Source organism: Tiliqua scincoides, chromosome 5 (genome assembly GCF_035046505.1).
Source record: "Tiliqua scincoides isolate rTilSci1 chromosome 5, rTilSci1.hap2, whole genome shotgun sequence".
NCBI lineage: Eukaryota > Metazoa > Chordata > Lepidosauria > Squamata > Scincidae > Tiliqua > Tiliqua scincoides.
Genome location: NC_089825.1, coordinates 91,620,559 through 91,632,932, shown reverse-complemented (window position 1 = coordinate 91,632,932; position 12,374 = coordinate 91,620,559). Strand labels below are relative to the sequence as shown.

The 12,374-nt window shown below is 46.5% G+C and overlaps 1 protein-coding gene across 1 annotated transcript in view; it reads right to left on the bottom strand.

Annotated features, from left to right (window-relative positions):
• PLXDC1 (plexin domain containing 1) overlaps positions 1-7,319 on the bottom strand; it is a 60,581-nt gene extending 53,262 nt beyond the window's left edge. The window contains exon 1 of the mRNA XM_066627627.1: positions 7,045-7,319. Coding sequence (XP_066483724.1) covers positions 7,045-7,144 — 100 coding nt within the window. The 5' untranslated portion in view covers positions 7,145-7,319. The remainder of the gene's footprint in view (positions 1-7,044) is intronic.
• Between the last annotated feature and the right edge of the window lie 5,055 nt (positions 7,320-12,374).

Below are 12,374 nucleotides of genomic sequence, written 5' to 3'. Positions count from 1 at the left end.
CAGCACTGTAACTTTCAGGTCATCCAGGAAAGTGATGGCAAGCCCCATCACTGCTACTGTTGCAATCTACTGCTCTGCTTCTACTCCTTGGGAGAGCCCGTGAGAGGGCAATGCAGGGGGTTAATTGTATTTAGGCACAGGGTGAAAAAGGGAGCCCTGGAGTCCAAGGCACCAAAATTTCCTGGGATCTTAATCTGGACTTACTCAAAGTGTCTGGACTTTTCCAGCCTCACCAGGACCCATGAGAAGAAGGTGCAGGGGATACACAATACCTGGGCTTGGAGTAAAAAAGGAGGCCCGGGAGCCAACAGCAGGAAGCTGGAAGTGGAGGGGAGCTGGAAATTTCCTGGGATTTCAGAAAATATTTGCATATATTGTGCAAAGACCAGCAGTCACATTTTCTGCAAGCCTACCTAATTTTATGTATCGTAATTTGTAGACATTATGATCCAACGCAGAAGGGAAGGGGCTCCAAAGAAATTTGGTGCCCCCCTGATAAACTTCCTCTCAGAGGCCCTGCTGTGGGAACGGTTTTTATTTAACACTGGGGAGGGATCACCCCTGTGATACTGGTTTCCTAGCATTCTATATCACACACACACACAGAGAGAGAGAGAGAGAGAGAGAGATGTTAACATCCAAACAGGGCTATAGCGTACTGCTAAATGGTTAAGCTACTCCTACGCTAGCTCAAAAACATTAATTTGGTATATGTAATTAGTATATGTGATTATGAGGAAAGTCTGAAGGGGGGATGTTTGTAGATATCTCCCTTTAAACAGGGGATATGAAGTGTACTTCTAGATCAGGAGTGTCCAAACATTTTGGTAGGAGGGCCACATCATCTCTCTGACACTGTGTTGGGGGCCAGGGGAAAAAAAGAATTAATTTACATTTCAAATTTGAATAAATTTACATTATATTAGAGATGGAACCCATATGAATGAATGAAGGTCTTGCAATAGCTCAGGGCCTATAAAAGGCCTTCCATAAAGCAAGGCCAGGCTTTCCTTTGCTGCCGCTGCTGCATCACAGACATGAAACAGCAAGCAGTGGAGGGAGCCCTCGTCCCACAGCTCACGCGAGAGGTCAAGCAGTTGGCCGTCACACTGAGAGCAGTTGCATTAGGCCAGCATGGGCTCCAGCAAGTCTCCGGAGGGCCAGAGGCTCATTGGAGCCTGGGGGCTCTCCGCGAGCTGGATTAGGAGTCCTCAAGGGCCGCAAGTGGCCCCAGGGCCGGGGTTTGGGCACTCCTGTTCTAGATGGTCAGGCTGCTTTTCCATCGAGAAGAACCTTGAAAGCCAGGCTACTTGTAATCCAAGACTCCCTGAATATAAGAAGAGGTGTGAAAGGAGAACATCTGTACATCTTTCCTGCAAAATTGTGGGCATGAATTGTACCCCTAAATGGTTAAGCTACACCCATGTCAATGAAGAAGCTGGATATTATATAGATATAGCCCAAGGCATCCTGATTGCTTAAACATTCTGAAGATGAGCACATTTGTACATTTCTCCCTCAGAACAGAGGACTCAATGACTATCCCAGTTATATCCAGGGTATTTCCGGCCAACCTATGTAGTTGGTGACTCCCAGGGATGGCCCATCCATAAGGGCAATTGAAGAGTTGCCTCAGGAAGCAGATAGGCAGGAACATAAGAACAGCCGCACAGGATCAGGCCATAGGCCAAGCTAGTCCAGCTTCCCATAGCTCACAGCGGCCCACCAAATGCCCCAGGGAGCACACCAGATAACAAGAGACCTGCATCCTGGTGTCCTCCCTTGCATCTGGCCTTCTGACATAGCCCATTTCTAAAATCAGGAGGTAGCACATACACATCATGGCTTGTAACCCGTAATGGATTTTTCCTCCAGAAACTTGTTTAATCCCCTTTTAAAGGCATCCAGGCCAGATGCCATCACCACATCCTGTGGCAAGGAGTTCTACAGACTAACCACATGCTGAGTTGAGAAGGTGCACTTTCTCTGTGTATCTGCCCCTACTGCTCCTTCTACTTCCTGGTTTGGAGAAGGAAGAGGGGGATGGGGAGGAAGAGGAAATGTGGAGGGGTAGAGAGTGCGGAGCAAGAACACTGGAGAGTGCAAGGAGTTGAAGCTTGCACATCATTGGGTAAGGGGGACAGCATTTGGCATGTCGATTCAGGCATCAGGAAGTCTTGGGCTGGCCCTGGTTCTTTCACCTATGCCTCTATGGCGTGGAAAAATCAATAGATTCCATTGCCACCACAAGGACAAGCTGAGAGTAAGCATCCTTCGAGAACTCCCTCCCAGTTATGTGGATAAGTCCCTCAAACCAACCAATAGATTGTAAACTGAGGCAAGGCTCTGATTAATCTCAACTAACACCAGGCAGTTAAAGAGTTAAAGCATACAGAAAGTTCATTATTTGCAGTAAGAAAAACTGGAGGATTACTCGATTGCTTTCGACCAGGTCTTTGTGCCCCTCTGCCACTCAGTTTTAGAGTTCTGTGTTAGTATTCCTGATTTGTACCCACACCAATACTGGAAAATGTTCCGGCATTATACCAACGTATGGGTCATTGCATAAACAGGTAAATTGGCTCTTCTCCCTGAGCCACCATTTTGCAATTGGCTCTACCCACCCAACCTGGACTGCTCTTCACTAAAAAAAAAAAAAAAAATCAGAAAGAGTTTTTGGTGACAGCCAACACCAGCATGGAACTGCTGTTTAGCAACTGTTACCCTGCACATGCCTAATCTCATCTGATCTCAAAAGCTAAGCAGGTTCAGGCCTGGTTAGTACTTGGATGGGAGACTGCTTGGGAATACCAGGTGCTGTAGGCTTATACCAGGGGTATCCAAACATTTTTGCAGGAGGGCCACATCATCTCTCTGACACTGTGTTGGGGGCCGGGGGGAAAAAAGAATTAATTTACATTTCAAATTTGAATAAATTTACATAAATGAATTTATTAAGAGATGGTACATATATGAATGAATTAAAGACTTGCAGTAGCTCAAAGCCTCTAAAAGGCCTTGCACAATGCAAGGCCAGCCTTTACTTCTCTGCCACTGCTGCATCACAGTTGTGAAACAGCAAGTAGTGCAGGGAGCCCTTGTCCTACAGCTCAGATGAGAAGTCAAACAGTCATCCTCATACTGAGAGCAGTTGCCTTGGGCCAGCACGGGCTCCATCAAGTCTCTGGAGGGCCAGAGGCTCATTGGAGACTGGGGGCTCCCCAAGGGCCTGATTGGGAGCCCCCGAGGGCTGCAAGTGGCCCCCGGGCCGGGGTTTGGACACCCCTGGCTTATACCATAGTCTTTCGAGACTGAAGGTTACCAACCATCAGCTATTTCAGCTATACTGTATTCAGCTTGGATTTAAATTGGACCTCTGGGGTTCTTTCCCACTACAGGTGTTACATTAGCACATTGTAGCTAGAACAAAAAAAATCAGCACTGCCTGCTGTTGTGAAGTTGTACACATTTCAGCTCTGCGTAGAACTAACACACATATACGATAACTGTTAGCATTTCATTGCGGTGGGGGGGGGGAGAGATTTTCTGCCAACTGTGGATAATAATTTGTGCATCTGATGATCTGGGCTCTTGCCTGTAAAAGTTTATGCCCCAATAAATTTGTTAAATCTTTAAAGTGAATCTTTATTGTCTTTGTTTCATAGTTTGTGCATATTTTCACTAAATGTGTATCTTTTCAAAGTACAGTAATTTTGGAACTTTGCTACGCATTTCTGGACAGTTCCCTCAACTCTTATGCACCAGGCCAATGCTAGAACATTCTGGTGAGAGAGGGTGAGAGAGAGAGAGAGAGAGAGAGAGAGAGAATTTGGCTGACTGCTCCATTCCCTAGATTCATAAAGGAATACGTGAATGCAACAGAAGAGAGGTGTGGAGGGGAGGAAAGGAGTGCGGGCTACACCATTGATGCTAACCTAGTCCACACTTTCTCTTCAGCTCCATTCCCCTCTTTCTGTTCAAAACCAGAAGAGGAAGGAAGGGGATAAACAGAGATGGGGGTCAGAGGAAGCTAACAAACACCTCCTGTCAATCCACCACCTGCAATGACAGCCTCAGCTAGCCTCACAGATGGGCCAGTTCTAATTAAACAGCATTGCAACATGCACGGTATTTCATCCACTTCTGTTTCGGCATTGCGGCCAAAGGTCAATGATAGACCCTCACAAATGTAATCTCCTCTCCTTTTAAGTGCCATCACCACATCTTGTGAGAGTGAATCCATACCTATCATAACTGAAAACTCATACAATGTCACTGCGGGACATAAACCTAGAAGAAAAAGGATACAAACTCCCTCTTGTTAACAGGTACACTTAGAATTCTCCTTCATCTTCAGAGAAGCTAGTCCTCATTCACATCTTTTAAAAGGTGTCCAACTGCTTGGAAGCCTGTGCACTTTTGCTTTCACGCACATGCACAAAACACAAAGTCAGGCCTGCCTGCTTGTCTTCAGCCTACACTCAGTCCAGGCACAGCGTAATGAAACCTTCATCGGAGTGGTTCTTTCCCTGCACAGGTCACAGTTTCTCACCATTGCTATCACCGTACTGTGAATTTAGCCACATGGCCTTTGCCTCATCAATTCAAAATGTCATGCAGTTGGAGATAGTAATGTATCATCATTTGAGAACGGTGGAGGAGGAGAACTCTTAAGGTGCACAGGCTCAAACAGAAAATAGACTGATCCCAGTGAGTTTGGGCAGATACCCAATAAAGAGCAGATACTCTGTGCACCTTATAGGTTTACTTCCTTCATTCCAGTGTTGGTGCTCTATCTTTTTTTGCCAAGGTAGAATCATTTTCACACACAATATGCATACTTACGTACACGACTCATTGTCAACTACACAAGTACACACACGTTTCAACAGCAGTACTGCCACAACTAGGGGGTTGCACATACTGGGTCATCCCAAGAAGCACTGACAGACATCTCATCACAGTTCCTCTCCTTTGCAACACTTTTTGACTCATGTACATATCAGCGAACAAAACACTGGTTGAGCTGCTGACTCGCACCGCTTCCCAAGCTTCAGAAGGACTGGCAGCCTTAAAACACATTGTTTGAAACATTGTTTGCAAGAGTATCTATTTCAGTATTTGTTTGATGCCTAATTTTTTTTTTAACTTAGTATTTAGAGCAGCCATTTTCAACCACTGTGCCATGGCACATTGGTGTGCCGTGAATGGTCTGCAAGTGTGCCACGGGGGTTTGGAGCAACGTCATATATTAATAGGGCTAATAGGGATGTGAGGACCCCACCGGCAGCATAGTGCACCTTACCAATTCTCAAAAGACTGATGGTGTGCCTTGACCATTTTAGCATCTTCTTAGTGTGCCTTGAGATGAAATAGGTTGAAAATCACTGATTTGGTTGGCAACCTTCAGTCTCGAAAGTCTATGGTATAAGCCTACAGCACCCGGTATTCCCAGGCGGTCTCCCATCCAAGTACTAACCAGGCCTGACCCTGCTTAGCTTCCAAGATCAGACCAGATCAAGCGTGTGCAGGGTAACATTTAGAGATTTGAAAAACTGTTCCTGGGTAGGTCGGTTTGTGATGTCACAAGTCTCCAGCCAATCGGTGCAGAGCATAGCCAGCTTCCACCCCAAATAGACAGAACTGGTTTTCCCTGAGCTTGATCTCTGAGGAGAGGATTGTACATACATAGGCTGCACTTTTGCCACTATAGACATGCTAAAAAAGACTATCCATGGGACTAAGTCAACACAAATAGACTTCTACAGTGGATTTTAGCAGGCCACACCAGTTTCGTGAATGCTTTAACATGAGTCCACATTGCAATCCATCGTAACAGAAAGAAAATCTCTTTACAAAATTGGATAAATGTGGCTAGGAAGTGAGCCGATGTTGATTCAGTTATAGAACCAGTTCAGAACTGCCAGAAGAACACAGTCTCTTTAGTGCAGTGGTTTCCAAACTGTGGGTCGGGACCCACTGGTGAGTCACAACCCCATTTTTGGTGGGTCCCATAGCAGCTGAGCAGAGCCTCCAATGAAAATACAGGCGATGGAAAGATAACTAATTGCCTCAAGCCCTGAGGCTATTCAAAAATCATATAGCCGCTAATTGCCCTGCAAAGAACTCAGCTCCTGCAGTGCGCAAGCATGTGTAAATATAGGGAGAGAAATGTTTGAGCATCTTTTTGGGGTTATTATTACTAGCAAATAAATAAATAATTTCTTTCTAGATGTCTCTTTTTTAAGTCTCGTAAAGCTATGTGGGTCCCGACAGAGTGTCATTTTAAAAAGTGTGTCCCAGCAGTAAAATGTTTGGGAACTGCTGCTTTAGCATGTACAGTGCCTCATGGGAATACACAAAGCTTTGTGCGCAAGTAGATGGCCACATTTGTTGACAACTGAAATGGTGTGTGAGATGCACAGCCGTGACAAAGTACAGACACATCAAAAGACACTAGCAGAAGCACCAAGCTGTATAGACACTTATGACTAGACGTTGTCACTAGTCCCAACATCTGATTGCACAATTGTGCATTTGGATGTGGACAAGAGACATTTGTACACACAAATTGTTCATCTGCACATGTATCAATATCTGCTGCCTTTCTGGCATGCACTTTCCTTTGTCCATATAGGCTCTCATTCAGTTCACAGGTGCACACTTGTGCATGCAGCATTAGGTGCTTTTGCACACCCTCCCAACACTTTTGCACTAAATTGCACTAAGAACTCCTGTCACATTTGCCTGCATACTCTTACATACCTGCGCCTCTCAGCTCTGCTTTCCCAGGGGCTTATCGCTCCCTGTTTACATTACAAGGTGCACCTGTCTATATACATTCACACATGTGCTTCCCATCACAGTTATCACCCCTTCAGGCTGGCACTTCCAAGACTTGTTCACACAGCCTACTTCCACCCACTGCAACATACACTCAAGCAAGCTCTCTGCCATACAGCCAGGCATTCACACTTTCTGGTTCACACTCTGCACATGCACATCGCACAAGAGGTAGTGCCACTGAAGGTGCGTGAACTATACCTGCTTCTTTTCTCTCCTGCGCGGATCCCACTGCCTCCTCCCGCAGTAGGCAGCACAAGACAAGGACCCCCCAGGAAATCTTCAGCAATTCAGGGTGCATCCCTAACCCTTCCAAAGCACCACCTTCTCTTGGCACTAACTTTCCGCTGTGTCTTCCTGGCAGTCACACACCACAGCTCCCTGACCCTCTTCTCAGCAGCTGCCACCTCCAGTCTAGGAGCAAGGAATGAAGAAATCCTGCACGGATCCTGGGCTGTGGTAGAATTTGACTGGCAGAAAATCCAGCATTTAGGGGCTGCAGCAGCAGCAAGCAACTGTCAAAGCTCAGCTGAGCAGGGTTTGGAGAGAGGGAGGAGGGAAGGAAACAGGGAGAGTTGCCTGCCCTCTGGTGGTCACTTCGGGGCATTGTCAGGAGTACAATCACGCAACCCACTTCAATATAGTACAGTCAGTTCTCTTTAGATGCGAATTTGCTTACCTGCAAGCGACCTCCTGTTATCTGTGACTCTGTTCTCATTATCCGCTAATACTGTGCTGGTGCCGCATCAAACGGACAGTGGTATTGGCCCGTGGAGAACTGTCAGACCCCTTTGTGTCTGCTTCCAGACTTGCCCCGCCATCTTGGGCACCATCTTGGGGACTCCAGCTGAAACTTCACAACCCTGGCAATGATGAGAGGCTGATGATCTGAGTGTCTGGAAAGCTACCTGAGGGCTGCTCTGGGACTGGGGCAAGCCAGGAGACAGGTGGAGGAGGAGGACAGCAGGTGAAGCAACCCTCTCCCCATTGCTGAACTGAGGCCTGGTTGTTGGGCCAGCAACCTTCAACGAGCTGAGGGATAGCCAGCATGGAGAAATCACCATAATCATTGCCACAACTTTCAACGCATCAAGGGATATCAAGCACGGAGGAGAAAACATCAGATGCTGGAGATGTAGATGAGCCTTGGTTATCCCCCAGCCCCATAGACTTCAAGTTAAGATTCAGGTTCAAGTTCATAAAGTTCCTAGAGTGTATGGTGAAGAGGGTTCCCTAGGACCTAACCCCATTTTCCCCAGAGGCTAAATGATTCAGTATCTGCTAATTCAGTATCCACTAGGTTTTCCAGGGACCTAACCCTAGTGCTGCGGTTTTCGAACTCTCCTGGAGTTTGAAACCTGCAGTAAGTCCTTGTGGGGGTGGGGGGAGGCAGCGGGGGCTGGGGGAAGGCAGCAACGCAATCCCCAGGATCGTGCCGCTCAGGGGGGCTGCAGGGACTGGGATGTACTCACCAGTCCCTGCAGCAGCCGTCCCTGGGTGCAGGGAGCCCTGTGCGAACCTCTGCAGGGCTCCCCAGGTCAGCAACAGTGAAAGTGAGCGATCGCGCTCTGCCTCTGCAAAACCAGAAGTGGAGCGTGATCGCTCCACTTTCACTGCTGCTGACCTGGGGAGCCCTGCAGAGGCTTGTGCAGGGCTCCCCGCACCCAGGGACGGCTGCTGCAGGAACTGGTGATTGCACCCCAGTCCCTGCAGCCCCATCAGAAGTGAAAGTGGGGCGATCGCGCTCCACTTCCAGTTTAGCGCTTGCCCCACTTTCACTTTGGAAGCCTCGGGGAGACCCGTGGACAGCTGTGATGAATGTAGCCAAGGGGCCCCTGAAGGGGCCCCTGCAGCCCCCTGAGCGGCGCAATCCTGGGGATCGCGCTGCTGCCTCCTCCCTGCCTCCTGGCTGCCCTGCCCCTTAAGGGCAAAGAGGCCAGGGCCCTCAGGCTGGGGCGTCGCAATGCCCCAGCCTGAAAACCTTTGCCCTAGTGAATAACAAATCTGACTGCATAACCACTTTCAGAGAGGTGTAGCTGTGTTACTCTATGGCAACAAATATAACAAAAAGGCCTGAGGCCTCTTAAAGAAGGCTACAACAAATAGAAGAGTTTATTATGCAGCAATAAACATATTGGTCTTTACAATGCCATAAGACTGTCGTGCTATTTTTCCAGAATTTAGTTTAATACAATTTAATACAAATGTCTTCAGGCATTTTCACAATGTGAAAAGCAATTTGTACCAAAATCCATCCGTAAAAACCAACGTTGGCTAGAAAGTACAGCCAAGTTTCTCTTTCACAGCAATATTCACAACATGGCACAGAGCGTGGGAGAGGCTCAAATACACTTTAGTGGCACATGTGTGACGTATGTCATGGATATAAATGGATTTCAGGCTAGATCAGGCACTTTGGAGGAGGTCTGAAGCAATGGGAAGGCAAAACAGCCAGGGTTAGCACTAGAGCTTTGAAATATGGTCAGAAAAATAAATTCTATAATTGAGGGAGAGTCTGGGACAAAAAAACCTTAAAACCCAAAGGACATTGAGAAACTAGGTTTTGGATTTTAGCAAGGCCTTTGCATGGGTTGGACTCAAGATCCCCTCACTTTCCAAGACTCAAAATGAAACATTTTCACTTCTCAATGCTGTTCTTTATTTCTGCTTTAACTGAGAGTGTATAAGGGGAAGTGTTGTTTCAAAAACAATAAGGCTGCAGTTCTATAAATACTTCCCTGAGAGTAAGCCACATTAGACACCAGTAATAGAACATACTTCTGAGTAGACATATGCAGGATTGTGCGGGAAGTCTACGTTGATCCCAAATACTGTCTTTATTTTCTCTTGATGGTTTTTGCTTCTGTTACCACCCATTGGAATGGATGCACTCGGTAAGGCTGACACTTCCCTCCCCTGGGCAGGAAAGAATTTAACAGGCAAAGTCTCCCCATAACTGCACCATCATCCAAGGACATTCTACACTTGTTGAACCGTTGCCTATTAAGCAGTTGTTCAAAAGCACAAGCGCCCAGCCAACAAAAAAGAGGATCTAAATCAGTGGTTCTCAAACTTTCCAGTCTCCAGAGCCCTTTATATTCTTAAAAAGAGTCTTGGGGAGCCCCAGAGCACCAGGATGTGCATGGAATAGTGCAGCACCAAACCCAACACCAAATATGGGTGAAGAACCAGAGTAGGAGGCGGATGAGGAAGGAGACCCACCAACAGGGGAGGCAGGAAGGACAGGCCAACAAATCAGGCATGTGTAGTGTTCTCAGGGAGCCCCAGGGCTCCAAGGAGCACACTTTGAAAAGTGCTGGGCTAGAATATTCCTGAAAGGAAAAGGGCTCTCTTGTAGCTACTAGAGCACCCAACTAATGCTGTGTAGCCTAGCAGTTTACAGGAGTATTTTTTAAAGCCTGCTCAAGGCCAAAAACTTAATTTAGTTGAAGCTTCAAGCATGGTATTCCTTGGTTCCTTTCCAATGGCTTGTGGAAGCTGTGGGCAATAAAGAGAATATAGGCTGCAAGTTTCTGTTCTCGGTGGTTTCTCTAGAAAAATGATGACTTTGAGTTCTTCTGTTTTGGCAAAACATCTTTAATCCATTTCCCTCTGATCTCCTTGGAAGTCAGAGCATCAAGAATAATACTTTCAAAGTCTCCCGAATTCACATGTAGAGACCCCGATTTCTGGACTGTTTGCATAGATGACACCAGAAAAGACAAGGAGGGGAGGGGGAAAAGCACCTCCAACAAAAAGTTTGCCTCCCCTTGTCCCTCCCCCCCCCAAGCTGGAGCTCTATGGTTACTTGAAGGAAGAGCGCTTTTTACATGCTCAAAGTGCTTTACTTCAACATCTCTCTAGTAGTTTCCTCTGGGGTCACTTGCATTCCATTTATTGGCAACAGCATGATGAAGAGAAAGACGACTCTTAACTCCATCCAAATCAATGAGACTTGCATCAGAGGAAATGCAGTGAGGGTCGGAATGTATGTACTGTACTTTGCAATATACAAGTGTTCTTCAACCTTGGGGTCACAATGCAGCTGTGAGGTTATTGCAACTTAAGGGGATGAAAATGGTTGAAGACCACTGGACTAGAGCACCACTAGGTAAAGAGGAATGTATGTGATGTACCTCTTCAAGTACCAGGAGATTGTGTCCCAGTCCTGCTCAGGTTCTCAGCAATTGTGCTAAAATAGTTTTTGCTAGTGCCAGGCTGCATGGTAACACACAGTCCAATCCTATGCACATCTACTCAGAAGTAAGTCCCATTAGATTCAATGGGGCTTACTCCCAGGAAAGTGTGGATAGGACTGGGCTGTTATTCTGCTCTCTCTAAGAAAAATATTTGGTTACAGTGAACAGTGTTGGGATGGCAGGGTAGGCAGTGGGCAGTGACAGGTGGTAGTGATGAGCAGATAAGGTCCTGGTAGGGGGTTGGGATCAACAGGGGGTCCCTGGTCTTTTTATTTTTATTTTTGGGGACTGCAGCATGAAAAAAGTTATACACATGGTTCCTTCCCTCCTTTTATCCTCACAACAACCCTGTGAAGCGGGTAAGGCTGAGAGATAATGACTGGTTATCATCCAAGGTCCACCCACAAAGCTTCATGGGTGAGCAGGGATTTGAACCTGGATCTGCCAACTCCCAAATCACTACTACACAATGTTCTGGCCACTGATTTAAAACCGCGCAATTACTGGGCTCGTTTTCCAAATGTCATATACTTGCATTTTGTTAATATTTAACACAATTTAAAACTTTTAAGTGTACTAAGGCTGCAGTCCTACACAACCTTCAGAACACCTACTGCAACCTTCAGAACACCTGGTTCTTTTCTATTTTTTTTATCGTATGTGAACCTCTTTGAAAAGTCTTGACCTGAAACTGGTTTCTTTCCCATTTTTTAACTTTTGAAACACAGTAGTCCAATCCCACAAAACTGTATTCTTGGTATTCACCCTCCACCTTTGAGCACTCTAATTTTGCTCCTCACAGTTTTTAAATCTCTGAGCAGAGATTCTACTGGTTCCTTGCCTGCTCCTTTTGCAGGCCAGCTCAGCCATCGCGGCAGAGGCAATCTCTTTTGCCAGAAATTCATGCAATTTGCTGGACTTGGTCCTAGTTCTCATTGGAGAGTGAAACCGTGTCTGGATGGTGCCATTTCAACTTGCAGATGGAAACACAATTAAAGCTCAGCCATACGCCAGCCCATAAATCCCCACAAACAGAACATTAGATTTCAAAGACAAGGGCCCCTATCCTAGTTTTCTCCCTGAAATGCTAGTTTTCTGTGTGTGTGGGGGGGGGGGGTTCTTTTAATATGGGAGAGTATTCAGGATTGAGAACTCCCCTAGCAAGCTAATTCTGGCCAGAAGCCCTATCCTCAATTTCCTTGAAGCTGCTTTCCTCACATCCACTCAAGACTAGCTCCAGGTCTGAGGGAACCCCCCCAAAAAAAAATTCAGAGTAGGACTTGCCTTCTCTGTTCTCACTGAATTTTTTTATTGCATCCATGCAACTGAAAG